Below are 16,589 nucleotides of genomic sequence, written 5' to 3'. Positions count from 1 at the left end.
TGTCGACAGTCAATTCTTAGGTGGTCCAAGCTGAGAACCGGTCACCCTCCTGGGTCAAAGGCATAAAGCCCGCCAGGTCAGAAGGATCACTGCCAAAGCCGGCCGCCAGCCACGTGGCCCAGCCTGCTAGCTGAGCGGCGGTCTGCGGAGGCGCGGCCCGAGGGGGTGGAGCTAGGGCGCCGGGACTCGCCAGCTCTACGAAGTGCGCCTGCGCACGGGGTGGGCCCGAGCGCGCCAGCGGCGTTAAAGGCGGCTCCCCGCCCTGCTAGCCGCGCCAGTCTCCGCAGTGCGCAGGCCCGGAGCTCACTTCTTGTCATTCGGCGCCGCGTGCGGGCTTGTGGCTCCGTAGCAGTAGCGGCGGCGGCGGCGGCGGCTGGTCTCCGGCAAGATGAGCGGTTTCAGCAGCGAGGAGCGCGCGGCGCCCTTCACCCTCGAGTACCGAGTCTTTCTCAGTGAGTGTCGGAGGCCCACGGCCCTTCCCTGCCAACCTGCCCATTCATTCCCGGGCCTCGCTTCGGCTCCCGCTCCAGCAGCTGCGGCCCGCGCTCGGCTCGTTGTCCCGGGCGCCGACCGGCCTCCTCCTCCGGTCCCGGGGACTTGGGCGGCGGATCTGGGAAGGCCTGGCCCTCATTTCACACGTCCCGCTCGCGCGTCGGACGGCGTGAATAGGCGTTCCCGTTTCACACGCCCAATTGGACCTGAACCTGCGCCAGGCTAATTTTGCAGGTGTCCGGCTTAGGCAGTGTCTGATGGAAAAAGGAAACCACTGAGCCACCCTAAATAAGGTGTCTTGGGGTAAGCTAATCCCCGTAAGAGGATTATTCAATTCGGAGGAACGGCGTGGGGGAGAGGAGGTGATGGTGGTGACATCCTAAGACCTTAATTCCTCCTCTGTAGCTCAGGTTGTGGGGACCTGGAGGGGTCAAGTCCAGGCTCACGTCCTACAGACGGGGAAACTGAGGCCCGGATCAGGAGCGGTCAGTAGAGGACTGGACCGGTCCCTCTGAGGTCCCAGTGCCGCTTCTGTCTCCCTGACGCTTGGTTTCCCGTAGCCCTGATGCTTGAAAGATGCCTTATGAAACAGAAAGCTGTTCTCCTCCCGTCAAACAGGTGACGTCAGTCGGGCAAGCATGAGTAAGAAAGTGCCAGATTTTGGCCCCTGGGCCGGGGGATCGCGTCTGAGGGGTACCCACCCAAAGTCTGCATTTAAAGGCTGCAGGCTCCGCTTTCCTTTAGCCTTCTAGGTGGGGGAAAGCTATCTCTTGTTTATCTTTATCTTCTTACCATCCGCCCCCCCACCCTTCCAAGATTATTAGAGAGAGCGGAGGCGTTTCTGTTTGAACTGCTTCACTATTTTGTTCCAAAGGAAATGGGCAGGTGCCTTGAGTTCTATGAGTTCCTGGTGTGAAGAGCAGTGAAGAGACGGGAAGAGGGGATACATGGCTAATAATGAAAGAACAGAGCTCCTAGCCTAAAGTAGCCTGGTGTTAGGGGAAAAGGAAAGTGAGCTGTTCAGTTACACAACTAGTCGAAGTTTAGACTGCCATTTAAAATCCAAAAAAGTGTGGGACCTCCCACACCCATTTTATGAATTTTGGGAATCAGAAACCTTTGACAAGTAATTCACTGAGCAGTTTTTCTGCAGTTAGTGTTGGCTCCAGAATTTCTCTGCAGGAGGGACTTAAAGAAGTGACTCTAGTTTGAAGGTTCGGGGATGATTAGGGTAATTGTTTTCAAGTTACAGTTTACAGAAGAAAAACAATTTTTATTCAGATTATGCATAGTGAGTACTATATAATTTTAATTTTAAAAAATTATAGACTTCTTAGCATCCTTCTTTAATAGGAGAAGTTTTTACCTCTATAATGTTAATTTGCCAATCTTTTTAAAACTGATAGTGGGTTGGATCACAAGTCACTGTTGACTCTGAAGGGTCATTGGGGGTGGTCACTGCTCAATTTTTCCTATTCCACCTTGATTTTTAATCATGAAGGAATGCAATGTGGACTAAGCCTTAGGTTTCCTAAAGAATAGTGAGGAAGTTTTAGAAGTACTTTTTTGATATGGTAGCTAGCTCTCTAGAATACAAAAATTGCCTGTTAAAGTGTTGTTACAACTAGATTATCCTTAAGAAAAATTATAATCTCAGATGGCTCTGTCTCCCTGGAAGCACCAGTTAAAGCAACATGGTTTATAATTTGACAAATTGGTCCCCTCCCTTCTCCCTGAACCCACGTGTGTCATTAGCTGTGTTAACTGATGAAAGATCAAACAATTTGGTTGCCTTTTGTATACCAGACACTGCAGACAGGCTCTGGGGTACCCAGGTTTGTAAAGCTGTCCCCACCCTCAAGTAGAATGAAAACCTAACCTGGTCTTGGAGCAGTCAAGTATAAAACCAGTTTCTCTGGGGTGGGAATAAAATCTGGTGAGTGGTGTTGATTATGGGGAGGAGAGGGTATGTGGGATATCTCTGTACCTTTTTTTCAATTTTATTGTAAATCTAAACATTCTCTTAAAGTCTTGAAAAATGTGTACTTCATGCATCTGGAAATGTAGTTAACCAATAAAAGTAATAATATTTTCTAATTGATTTTGCAGAAAATGAAAAAGGACAATATATCTCTCCATTTCATGATATTCCAATTTATGCAGATAAGGTAAGACCTCATTCTCTGACCATAGTCTCTTTGCTCAGCTCAGTTAGTTTGACATGGGGATTTTCTTGTATGTCTTAACAAGTGCTTAAAATGCCTCATTGTGCTATGAGTTAAAGGTGCATTGACTAAAAAGGAGACTGTCTTTGATCCCGATTTTTTTGGTTAGAAGAAGCAGCTATAATTTGGAGAAGGAGTAGAGGAACAGAAACAAATGTATTAAACCTGCCTGGGTTTTTAAAAAAAAAAAACCACCAGAATTGCTGGTAACTCTTTTAGTTTTTATTTTCATTTTTGCCTTTTTCTATTTCCTAATCTTTTTGCAAAGAGCGTGTATTATTTGTGCAAATTTAAATAGTTTTTTTTTTTTTTAAAGCCATTGCTTGTTTTATGCTCCCTCCCAATAGGAAAGGTTTATCCTATACATATTTAGGAACTGACACAAGGACAAATATCTGATTCTTTTTATACCTTTAAGGTTTTTTTTTTTATTCAGCCAGGAAATTTGACCCATAGTGAGTGCAAATCGTTTAGATGTTAATACGTAATACCTGTGAATATCACATTCCAGTGTTTGTCTAGAATAATAAAGATGAAATCTTATCCTTATGTGTGCTGAGTCTTGCTTTTTTTCTATGCTGGACTATCAGAAATAGATAAGTTCATTGTACTTCTATCAGGAAGATTGCTACAGTTCTGTCCTGACACTTGGACGCTGGCAGAAAATCTAATCTTGTGTGTTGCTTCTGAGTAGCCTGCCTGAGCTGGGCTCTAACTGGAGGCATTGGAGCAAACAGCTCAAGGCCAATTATGTGGTATAGTTACAGGAGAGACCTCTAATTGGCATGTGTTCTCCGGTGGGATTCTCCAAGCTGTACTTATTTAGAACCTTTTAATTTGTTACATCTGATTTCCTGGGAGTTGATATGAACTGCAGAATCCTTCTTTCCTCTTGAATTGGCATTGTTTGGTTGACTTGGCATCATTTGGTTGGCTTGAATTGTCTTGTATAATTAGTAATCAAAGTACTTTGCAGTTACATTTCAGACCATTTTGAATAATCAAGAGGTATAAAATGATGACCCTAAGTTTATTGATACCTTGGCATACAGATGTAGTAAGTAAGGAAACCATTTTCTTGACATATAGCTGGGGGTTTTTTTGTGTGTGTGTATGTTCATAGCATCTTAGCCTGTTTGGGTTGCTGTAACAAAATACCTAGACTGGGTAGCTTATAAAGAGCAGAAATTTGTTGCTTGCAGTTCTGAAGGCTGGGAGGCTGAGATCAGGGTGCCAGTATGGCTGGTCAAGGGCCCTTTTCTGGTCACAGAGTTCTAGCTGTTTATGTGGTGGAAGGAGCTGGGGGTCTCCCTGGAGCCTCTTTTATAAGGCACTGATCCCATTCACGAGGATTCCACCCTTATGTCTTAAGCATTTCCCAAAGGTCACACCTACTGTACCATCACTTTTGAGGGTTAAAATTCCAACATACGAGTTTTGGAGGGACAGAAACATTTAGCCCATAGCTGTAAGTTGTTGGACAATATTCTAGCCAAGGACCAGAAAAATCATAGCAGTTATGGTGCCTAATCTTGTTGCTGCTACAAGTTATCCCAAAATAGGAACTGAGATTACCTTTTGATGTTGTGTAAAACATCTTCACTCTGGTTACCCTGCAACTCGTTGATGTCTTACACAGGACTGGTTGTATGTATAATCTGGGATTATGCAAGTGAAGAGTCCGCCTTTGTGCCATCCTGGTGGTGGTGGTGGTGTAGTTGCTAAATCATGTCTGACTCTTGCAACCCTGTGGGCTGTATATAGCCCACCAGGCTCCCCTGTCCATGGGATTTCCCAGGCAGGAATACTGGAGTGGTTTGGTATTTCCTTCTCCAAGGGATCTTCCCCACCCAGAGATTGAGCCTCATCTCCTGCATTGCAGGCGGTCTCCTGCAGTGCAGGGGATTCTTTACCTTGAGCCAGCAGGGAAGCCCCATTTGTACGATCCTGGGCTGGCTCAAAAGCACAAGTTCTTGCAATGACAATGGATTTCACCACTGGTCCAGACCTCAGTGAACTCAAGACTCCTGCCTTAGAGGCAGGAAAGAGTCGGGTTTTTTTGTTTGTTTTTAAGGGAAGTTTTAGTCTATACAAAACATGGGTGTGGTACACAGAACTTATTTTGGATTCTAGCCTAAATAAAAGATCTGATTAATTCCATTGGTTACAGAAGAGTGTGATTTTGGGGGGGGTGGAATTCAGTATGATTAAGTTTATGTAAATACATTTCTGTGTGGGTACACTTAGACTTTATCCCTAATGTGCCCTGCAGTTTGAGGGATGGTAATGAGGTAATGTGCCTGTAACACAACTCAGCTCTATAAGGAAAAAATGCCCAAAGGCTTGTATTCTGCTCCACATCAGGACCTTTCAATGTAGATAGAATTTGGGAATTCTGGGGTGGTCCAGTGCTTAAGACTCCTGCCTCGGCTATGGGAGGCATGGGTTTGATCCCTGGTTGGGGAAGTAAGATTCTGCATGCTATATGGCAAGGCCAAAAAAAAAAAAAATGCGGACAGTAAGTATTTGATTTCTTATTATGTGTCATTAGATAATTGATCCAGCCAGTTCTGGAAATCTTTGTGACTCGGATACCCTACTTGGTTATTTCCAAATCCACTGGGTGAAAGTGAAAGAGGGACTCACTGGATATTTAATTGTAGGGATATCCTTTGCTCTGGGTCTATTTTGTGATCAAATATAAAAGCGTCTGTAGCTCAAAGTGTATTCTGACTTAAAACTTCTGAGATAACAGAAAATTTAAGAATCCAGAACATAATCAGGATATACAGTGTGAAGCACTGGGTAGATTAAAAAGCTTTATCAAAATCAAGCTTTAAAGTGCTCAAGTATCATGAGTTGATGTTCTAATTTTAGACATTTGGTATCTTCTATTCCATATCTTAAACTTCTATGTTAAATACCAGTTATAACCATATAGGCTTCTGTAATGTTTTTCAGGTGACTGTTGGGAGAATATGTAAATATGGAACTTTTCACCTTTAAAAAAAAAGCCAAGCTTCTAGTCAAATGGGTGGTTGCTCTAGAAATTGAACAGGATATTTTCTGCAGTTGTGTACCATTCTTAACTTTTTAAAGATACTATCTTACTATACCTGAAATTTCTAGAGGAGATATGCCACCCAAGTGGATGCTTTTTAGATTATTGTTGACCCTTGAGCAACGTGGGGGTGAGGCCCCTACTGGCTTATGACTTAGAGTTGGCCCCCTGTATTCCTCCCTATCTGGGGATTCAGTTGACAGATCATGTAGTTCTGTAGTAGTTACTATTGAAAAACATCCACATATAAGTGAACCTACACAGTTCAAACCCAAAGTGTTGTTCCAAGGGTCAGTGGTACTCACTTCCTTACAGGGTCTGCTTTGTTTTGAATTTTCTGTTTGTTTTTATGTTCAGTTTTATAAGTGAAACTTCAAAGAATGTCACTAAATTAATAATTTAAATACTGTTCCTCTTCTCCAACATTATATCTATATAGACTGGTTGGAGTCTTGTTTTGTTTCCCAAACCAAAGTTTGAACTGGGAACATAGATGAGAAGTGATAACAATTAAAACTTAATTGGCATGTCGTAACTGAGAATAAATTTCCTATTTTTTCCCCCTCAGATGAGCTTTAAGATGGCTAAATTTTAAAAACAGATACCCTGACCATAATCTCTGGTTTATCAATTTTGTCAAAAAGGTAGAGTTGTAAAACAAACTTGAAACAGACTCATATAAAGAGAACAAACTCGTGGTTGCCTGAACAGGGATGAGGGAAATAGTTATGGGAGATTGAGGTACAATCTTCCAGTTATAAAATAAGTTATGGGGATGTAGTACAGCATGGGGAATATAATCAATAATATTGTGATCACTTTTATATGGTGACAGATGGCAACTAGTCTTATCATGGTGATGATTTTATAATGTATATAAATATAAAATCACCATGCAGTACTCCTGAAACTCATATATTTTAAGTCCATTATATGTCAATCAAAAAAAATAAGTAAAAAGACAAAATTTTTTGGATGGTTTTGACTTTAAAAAAAAAGTTGTGATGATTAAATATGCATGTAATGTGCATTCATAATGCCTGGCTTATACGGTCTCAGTATACAATAACAAAAAAACACACAAAAAACCCCCACTGTAGGATGATGATGTTAACCACAACGACTGGTTCTGTCTGAAGCCTTTCAGAGCTCTGTTGTAGAAAGATCACTGAACTGGGAGTAAGAAACCTTGGTTTTAGTCGTGGTTTTGCCACTAACTAGCTTGGTCATATTGAGCAAGTTGCTTCACCTCTGAGCACTGTTGGTCTTAGCGGGTGTTTTAGATTACATTTAGCACCATGCTAAAGCCCTTATGTGGATTATCTCCTTTAGCTGACATTCCAATCTCCAAGCTGGGTTCTTTCATTAACTTAGTTGTCCAGGATTACCAACCAGCATTCATAAGCATCAGTGGCAGGATGCAAACCCAGGTATTAGAACCTGTCGTGTTAACCATTGAGCCACACTGGCTCAAGTGAGAATGGGTGGTGGATTTTCCTCTGTGTTTTTTGGTATTTTCCAGATTTTCTACAGTTGATATCTCTTTGATATTTATAAAGTAAAAGGGGGGGGGGGGCAGGAAAAAAAAAAAGGTTTGCTTAATTTTTTTTTTTTAACTTAGAATTCAAAAGCAATGAGTAAGAACTTTTTTCATTTGGGAAGGCTATAAAGTCTTCTAGTTTGGGGATTCTTAGTGGCCTTGAGATCCTGGAATACTCATTGATGGGTTTCTGAGGTTCTGAGATCTTTCTGAAATTACAGTTTGGTGTAAGTGTGCATTTTTCTTGAAAAAGGTTCTATGGTCAAAATTCTTAGTCATTGCAAATCATAGGAAAGGTTGACAGCTCGATATGCAGACTCCTGCTTGATTTTATAAAGATAAGAAAGTAAACATACGGCTATCTATTTCCAAAATTTAGTCATCTTAAAGCTCATCTGAAGGGAAAAAATAAGAGCTTGTTATGTCAATTAAATTTTATTACTTTGTATGTGTGTGGTATATGGCAGTGTGCATTACCAAATACAGGAGTTTTTTGAAACTGCTATGAGTAAAAATTTGTGTGATTGGAAAACAAATGAGCATTACTGAAACGTATTTGTTTTTAAACTTTAATGGGTTAACTATCTCCCCTGGACACTTAATTTGTTGAGCAAATTTTTTTTTGGTTGATGTAAATCATGTTTTCCTTTGTGAAATTCTAATTTAAATGAATAAGGGGCCCACAAGTGAACTTTGGTAATCACATTTCTTTTGTGTCAGCTTCTCCAATAGACTTGTTACTTGTCATTGAAAGAATTCAGGAGGCCATTTTTAAAAAATTTATTTTTCAGCTCTATTAAGATATAATTGTCAAACAGTCATTGTATTTAGGTGTTCAGGGGGATGTTTTGGTATATGTAAACATTGTGAAATGATCCCCTTAATCGTATTAATTAACCTCTCCATCCACCTCTTTTATCTTGGATGTGTGTGGTAAGATATACTATCTTAGCAGAATTCATAGAACCATGCTATACATTAGGTGTCCTGAACTTATCATTCTTAGAACTGAAAGTCTGTACCTTTTGATCAACACTCCCCCCATTTCTCCTACCCCTCTAGCCCCTGGCAACTATCATTCTACTTTCTGTTTCTATGAGCTCAACTTTTTTAGATTCCACATACAAGTGAGATTATGTAGTATTTGTTTTTCTCTGACTTAATTCACTTAGCATAGTATCGTTCACATTCATCCATATTATCATAAATGGCAGGGTTTCCTTTTTTTTTTTTTAAGGCTGAATAGTCCATGTGTCTGTGTGCACGTTTATCACATCTTTATCCACTCATCCATTGATGGACACTTAGATTGTTTCTGTATCTTTATTTTGAGTAATGCTGCAGTGAGCAACGCAGTGAAGATCTCTCTTTAGGATTCTGATTTCCTTTCTTCTGGACAAACACCCAGAAGTGCACTTGCTGGATCACATATGATCATTTTTTGTGTGTTCTGAGGCTCTGCCATGTGTGTTCCATGATGGTGGACCAACTTACAACCCCATCAACCGTGCACGGGAGGAGCTCATCTACTTTTAACAACTACGGTGTATCATAAGTCACGGAACTGGCTCTGAAGTCAAAACTTAAAATCAGGTTTTACTTAGTGAGTACTTAATAGGATAAAAATATTGTTAGAATGATATCTGCTGTACCTTTACAAAGGCACGTTTATGGGAGTAGAGCATTTCCTTACTAAATACATGGGCTTTTCTGATAGGAATTTTATATTTCAAAAATACTCTAGAGGTTAGAAAAAAAAATTAGGCAAGCTGCCTTTTTTTTTTTTAGCCTCTTCCTCCATATCTGCCCTTGATAAATTTAGAAGAAAATTCTGTCACCACTTTTTTTTTTTCCAAATTTTATTGCAAAACAGAAAAATAAAAGGATGGTGGAATCAGGATGAGTTTGTCTTTCTTCCTAAGTCTGGTATCTACTTGATTTCTGAAGTTATTTAGAGAAACACATGAAGAATCAACATGGAAATGCTAATTTAAGCCACTTATGCAATTTTGCAGTACAGCATGTCATGTTCACTAGACTTCAGATCCAGTGTTGGGAAAAGATCATAAGTCATGAGGTATTCATAAGTCTCCCAATAAAGACACATTTAACGTTACTACTAAGATTCATGGATGGGATGTAATTAAGAATACGTTCTCTATATATGTACTTAATGATGTTAGTAATAACAGCTTACCTAATAGTCATAGCCTATTCATTAACCTGTCGGACTACTGACTTGATTGACAAGAAAATTCACCAGTTTGGAAATGAGACCTATGCTCACTGTAATCGCCTGTTTAATCAATGAAGTTAGAAACCTGATCGAGATATAGGTTGATTTCTTCTATTTCTAAAGCAATTTTTTTTTTAAATCTTTTTGATTAATGGAATGCTATGATTTAGAATTTCTGATCTCCTTAGAATCTGGACAGCTATAGCATTAACATTCTTGTCTTACTGATGAAATGATTATAAATCTGGGCAGTCAGACTGATGGCTATGTTTCAGACTTTGGAAGCTGTGGTTTGTCTTTCCCCTGCTTCCTACAGCCTGTCAAGGTCACCCTACTAGGAGTACTAACCTTTTCTTTCTCTGAAACTGTGAACAGGGAGCTGAAAGCTTGATGCCAGAGCAGGGATTTAGAATCCAAAACACAGTAGAAGTGGAGAACAGTTCTGAGAAGCCTTAACAATGGGAATTACAAGACAATAAATCCAGGATTGAGCTAAGTAATAGCTGAAACCAGTTAGGATTAAAGAAAGAAAGCATGTATTTTTAGGTAGTACTAAATTTCCTAAAATCTTGTCATTGTTTTAAATGCCATAAACATTGGAAATATTAGAATGCATTTTTCCAATTTTTTAATTTGTAAAATACACGTAACATAAAGTCTATCCAGCTCAGAGGTATTAAGTACATTCATCTTGTTTTGCAGCCATCACCACTCTAATCTCCAGAACTCTTTTCATCTCGAAAAACTTACATTCTATATACCCATTAAACAATAATTTCCCATTCTCCCCCATCCCCAACACCCTGGAAACTACCATTCAGCTTTCTGTCTCTATGAATTCAACTCCTCTAGATACCTCATCTGTGTGGAATCATAGAGTAATTTGTCTTTTTGTGACTGGCTTATTTCACTTAGCATAACGTCCTCAGGGCTCATCCCTGTTGTGGCATGTGTCAGCATTTCTTTCCTTTTTAAGGCTGAATGGTATTCTGTTGTATGTACATACCACATTTTGCCTATCCATTCTTCCCTTGACGGACACTTGGATGCTTCTGCATTTTGGCTAATGTGGACGATGCTGCCACGAACACGGGTGTACAGTTCTCTTCAAGACCTGCTTTCAGTTCTGGGGGTGTGGCGGTATATACCCAGAAGTGGAATTGCTGAATCATATGGTAATTCTATTTTTAATTTTTTGAGGAGCCACCATATTGTTTTCCACAGTGGCTATACCATTTTACATTCCTATCAACAGTGCATAAGAGTTCCAAATACAATGCATAATGTTTTAACAGAAAAAGTGTTGTTTTTTCCCTCCAGTAGCAGTGGAGTGATTGGTTGAATTTCTCATCTCTGTTGCCCTGAAAATCCTGAGTATCATCGTGTACCTCGTGGCAGCTCCCTGAACTGAAGACATGGTGTCTAGGAGAAACGAACTGTTCTTTACTAGTAGTTCCTTCTAAAGAATAAGAACATCCCCCCTTTTTAAATATCAAGATAATTGAAAAACACCCTCTTTTGATAATAATCAATGGGGAAAGTAGTGACTGAAAGTTATTACGCATTCATTGCTTTAAAAAAAGATACAGTAATCACTACAGTAGCTACCTACACTTGGAAATACGCTAAACATTCATTTTACATCGTCCCTCACCTAGATGTGTGCACTTCAGTCTGTAGCCTAAGGCCTGTAAGCTAAGCGATATGTTCAGAAATCCGAACTCTTAGGGAGTTGAAAAACCTTGAAATCTGTTCACTGTTTGTATCTGGCACAAAACGGTGGTGCTCAATACATATCTGTTGATGAAAAATGAATGAATAGTCTCTGAGGCTTCTTGCAGGATACTCCTTGCTATTTTTGACTCAGCTAATTTCTAAGAAGTACCAAACCTTCAGGCTTTGAGAGTTCTTCTGTTTTCAGTATTTTTTTCCTGAAAGATGTTTTGTTTCCTGTAATGTTTCTCTTTCTCTTCTTCTACATTCTTAATAGTTTATGTAGGTTTGTAATGTAACATAATTAGGTTTTTGAGGATCTCTATGTATTTATCATTTAGTAAAGCATTCAATGTATTTTCCAAACTTTGAATCAGTGATTTTTTATTCACTCCTTTTTTTTTTTAACTTGAGGCATTTTATTCATTTGTTGATTTTTTTTTTTTTTTTTTTTTTTTTTTTTTTTAAAAAGACTAGCCAGTATCCCAGACTTAGGACAAACTTCTGGTCTCCAGGAAGTAAGAATGAGGGGAGGAGATAGTTAGGGAGTTTGGGATCGACATGTACACACTGCTATATTTAAAATGGATAACCAACAAGGTCATCATGTATAGCATAGGGAACTCTGCTCAATGTTAGGTGGCAGCCTGGATGGGAGGGCAGTTTGGAGGAAAATGGATAAATTTATACGTATGGCTGAGTCTCTCTGCTGTCCACCTGAAGCTATCACAATATTGTCAATCAGCTATACTTTAATATAAAATAAAGTTTAAAAAAAAAAGCCAGTTTCCTTGGTGTTCTGGTCTCAGGTGATCTTTTCATGTAGTAACAGCTCCATCTTGCGGATCTTAAGGGTATTACTACTGTACGCTTTTAAGTTCTGACTTGTTTGCGGATGTGCAGATCTTTCATTTTGACACCTGAGGTGTAGACATGGTGCTAGCTACTAGATGCTTCCAATGAGTACAATGACATGTAATCACATATTGAATCTGAGGTTTCCTACCCATGAATAATGTGTTACTTTTTCTAAACCACACAGTTATGACTTCAGGGATAGAGCAGTTTTCTGAGTCCTAGATTTAAATAATGTCTCCATTTTGGCGGCTTCCGTGGTAACTCAGCTGGTAAAAAAAAATCAGCTTGCAATGCAGGAGACCCTGGTTCGATCCCTGGGTTGGGAAGATCCCCTGGAGGAGGGCATGGAGACCCACTCCAGTATTATGGCCTGGACAATCCCCATGGACAGAGGAGCCAGGCGGGCTGCAGTCCGTGGCTTTGCAAAGAGTTGGATGTGAGTGAGCGAGTACACACAGCATGGCACCATTCTTTCTCTGGGTTTTTTATGTTGTATAGAGTAGGTGTCGGAAGGCTTGGAGCAGAAACTGAGGAACACTTGGTCAAACACCTTAGTTTGACCAAGAACTTAAATAAGTGACAGAAGTTTTAGCCTCTTAAATCTGTGTAGCTTTCTGCTTAGCCAAAGTAACAGTAAGGTAATTACTGTCTGGAACTCTTTGGCTTATTTCACGTACTGATTGTATCAGTCCCTGTTTTTTGATGCAAAGTAGCAAAGAAGTAATTCTAATAAGTATGTCACTAAGTGATTTTCATTTTAAATCATTGTTTAAAATATGCATTTTTTAAAAGTAATGGCAGATTTGGCATCATGTGTGCCCTTTTATAGAAGTTTTAAACTGCAAAACTGCATTTAAAATTTTATTCCTTGGTAAAAAATAATTTTATGATTATTTAAAGCATAGTTTTATTTAGAGACTCTATTTCAAGGTGATACTTGACTCTGGTGTACAAAGGAGGTAACAAAATGTGATTTTTCTTTAATTGGGCTTTTAGACAGTAAGCATGTGAGATTTTTTTTTAATGTATCATTCAATTTCAAATAGTCAATTTAAGGCTGTAAACTGATTACAGTAGAACTGTCATTGGTTAAAACATTTTTGGAGCATAGTATTTTATATACAAAATACTATAAAATACTTCATAGTATTTTATATACAGAATATACATAATATTATATACCAAATATACATAGTATTTTATATACAGAATACAATAATAGTTCATAATATTTTATATACAGAAGAGCCATATAAAAAAGATCTTCATGACCCAGATAACCACAATGGTGTGATCAGTTACCTAAAGCCAGACATCCTGGAATGCAAAGTCAAGTGGGCCTTAGGAAGCATCACTACAAACAAAGCTAGTGGAGGTGATAGAATTCCAGTTGAGTTATTTAAAATCCTAAAAGATAAAATAAAAAAAATAAAAATAAAATAAAAATAAAATCCTAAAAGATGGTGCTGTTAATGGGCTGTACTGAGTATATACCAGCAAATTTGGAAAACTCAGCAGTGGCCACAGGACTGGAAAAGGTCAGTTTTCATTCCAATCTCAAAGAAAGGCAATGCCAAAGAATGCTCAAACTACTGCACAATTGCACTCATCTCACACACTAGCAAGCTCCAAGACAGGCTTCAACAGTACGTTAACTGTAATTTCCAGATGTTCAAGCTGCTTTTAGAAAAGGCAGAGGAACCAGAGATCAAATTGCCAACATCTGTCGGATCATCAAGAAAGCAAGAGAGTTCCAGAAAAACATCTACTTCTGCTTTTTTGACTATGCCTAATCCTTTGACTGTGGATCACAACAAACTGGAAAGTTCTGAAAGAGATGGGAATACTAGACCACCTGACCTGCCTCCTGAGAAATCTGTATGCAGGTCAAGAAGCAACAGTTAGAACTGGACATGGAACAACTGACTGGTTCAGAATTGGGAAAGGAGTATGTCAAGGCTGTATATTGTCACTCTGCTTATTTAACTTATATATAGAGTATATCATACTAAATGCCAGGCTGAGTGAATCACAAGCTGGAATCAAGATTGCCAGGAGAAATATCAATAACCTCAGATAGGCAGATGACAACACCCTTATGGCAGAAAGCAAAGAACTAAAGAGCCTCTTGATGAAAGTGAAAGAGGAGAGTGAAAAAGTTGGCTTAAAGCTCAACATTCAGAAAACTAAGGTCATGGCATCTGGTCCCATCACTTTATGGCAAATAGATGGGGAAACAGATTTTATTTTTGGGGGCTCCAAAATCACTGCAGATGGTGACTGCAGCCCTAAAATTAAAAGATGCTTGCTCCTTGGAAGAAAAGCTATGACTAACCTAGATAGCTTATTAAAAAGCAGAGACATTACTTTGCCAACAAAGGTCAAAGCTATGGTTTTTCCAGTAGTCATGTATGGATGTGAGAGTTGGCCTGTAAAGAAAGCTGAGCACTGAAGAATTGATGCTTTTGAACTGTGGTGTTGGAGAAAACCCTTGAGAGTCCCTTGGACTGCAAGGAGATCCAACCAGTCCATCCTAAAGGAGATTAGTCCTGGGTGTTCATTGGAAGGATTGGTGCTGAAGCTGAAACTCCAATACTTTGGCCACTTGATGCAAAGAACTGACTCATTGGAAAAGACCCTGATGCCGGGAAAGATTGAAGGTAGGAAGAGAAGGGGATGACAGAGGATGAGGTGATTGGATGGCATCATCAACTCGATGGACATGAGTTTGAGCAAGCTCCCGGATTTGGTGATGGACAGGGAAGCCTGGAGTGCTGCAGTCCGTGGGATCTGAAAGAGTTGGACACAACTGAACAACTGCACTGAACTGATTTTATCTTCAGTGTCCAGCTTCTTGTCTTTTTGAGGAGTACCTGATTTTTTAAAAAGAGCTTCCCTTGTGGCTCAGCTGGTAAAGAATCTGCCTTTAGTGTGGGAGTCCTAGGTTTGATCCCTGGGTTGGGAAGATCCCCTGGAGAAGGGAAAGGCTAACCACTCCAGTTCTGGCCTGGGGGATTCCATGGACAGTACAGTAGATGGGATCGCAAAGAGTTGGACATGACTGAGCGACTTTCAGTGATTTTTAAAAAAAGACAAGAAGTTTGACACTGAAAGTAAAATAACTGTGTTCCAAAAATATTTTAACCATACCTGATTTTTATTTAAAAAATTTTTTTATACCTGATTTTTAAAAGGGCTTCTCTCTCTGGTGGCTCAGATGGTGAAGAATCTGCCTGCCATGCAGGAGACCTGAGTTCGATCCCTGGGTTGGGAAAATCCCCTGGGCAAGGGAATGGCAACATGCTCTAGTATTCTTGCCTGGAGAATCCCGTGGACAGAGCATCCTGACGAGCTACAGTCCATGGGGTCACAAAGAGTTGGACGTGACTGAGCAACTAACATTTCACTTTGTATTTTATCTCCAGTGCCAAACTTCTTGTCTTTTGAGGAGTACCTGATTTTTAAAATCAGCCAAATTGGGGCTTCCCTGGTGGCTCAGTGGTAAAGAATCTGCCTGCCAATGCAGGAGACATGGGTTTGATTCGTGACCCAGGAAGATCCCACATGCTGTGGAGCAGCTAAGCCCATGCACCACAGCTTCTGAGCCTGTACTCCAGAGCCCGGGAGCCACCATTACTGAGCCCATGTGCCTAGAGCCCGTGCTCTGCAAAAGGAGAAGCCGGAGCACCACAGCTAGAGGGTAGCTCCCCCTCACTGCAACTAGAGAAAAAGCCCTTCCAGCAATGCAGACCCAGCACAGCCAAAAATAAATAAAATTATTTTTTAAAACATAAAAACAGCAGAATTGGGAGAATAATGTGGGTAATCAAGCTGATTGACTTTGTCTGTTCTGATTTGGGGTTTGTCTTATAAACCGCCTGTTAAGATAGAAGCTCCAAAAGCATTTTGAGTAATTGCACTGTCGCTGGAGGAAATGCGTAGCTTTTGGAGATGGTTGCTTTGAAGATGGCCCTCCTCAGAGATACAAGTTCTGCTGTGTTTAAAACTGTGTTCTTTATAGGAGCATTCTTTCCACTGAAGTAAGAGGACAGATGAGCCTCAGTGACCCTCTGCCCTTTTCTGTGTTTCAGGAAGTGTTTCACATGGTGGTTGAAGTGCCACGCTGGTCGAATGCAAAAATGGAGGTATGTTTCACCTTTGCTCGTCAGATAGAGGATATCAGTTTTGATCTGGTCACACCGATTTGCTCAAGGGTTAAACAGCTAAAGTCCAAGGTTTTGGTCTTTCTAGTCCCAATTGGTTTTCCATTTGTATCTCCCCTTGCCTGCCTGTCTTCCTTCTGTGCCCCAGCTAAACTCAACCATTTACTGTGTGCAAATATGCTACACTTTTTCCTTTCCCACGCCTTTGCTTCTGGCACTCCCCAAACCGAGAATCACCTTTTTCTCTTCTGTCTTCTTCTCTTTAATTCCTTTGTTAACTCCTTCATGTAGTCAGCAGGCT

General features: G+C 40.1%; 1 protein-coding gene across 1 annotated transcript in view; it reads left to right on the top strand.

Annotated features, from left to right (window-relative positions):
* The first annotated feature begins 262 nt into the window (after positions 1–262).
* The window catches only part of PPA1 (inorganic pyrophosphatase 1), a 34,734-nt gene continuing 18,407 nt past the window's right edge, over positions 263–16,589 (top strand). Inside the window, exons 1-3 of the mRNA XM_065922503.1 lie at positions 263–452; positions 2,602–2,660; positions 16,217–16,270. Of these exons, the coding sequence (XP_065778575.1) occupies positions 389–452; positions 2,602–2,660; positions 16,217–16,270 (177 nt within the window). The 5' untranslated portion in view covers positions 263–388. The remainder of the gene's footprint in view (positions 453–2,601; positions 2,661–16,216; positions 16,271–16,589) is intronic.

This window comes from Muntiacus reevesi, chromosome 2 (assembly GCF_963930625.1).
Source record: "Muntiacus reevesi chromosome 2, mMunRee1.1, whole genome shotgun sequence".
NCBI lineage: Eukaryota > Metazoa > Chordata > Mammalia > Artiodactyla > Cervidae > Muntiacus > Muntiacus reevesi.
Note: the sequence above shows the minus strand (reverse complement) of the source record. Positions and strands in the feature narration are given on the sequence as shown.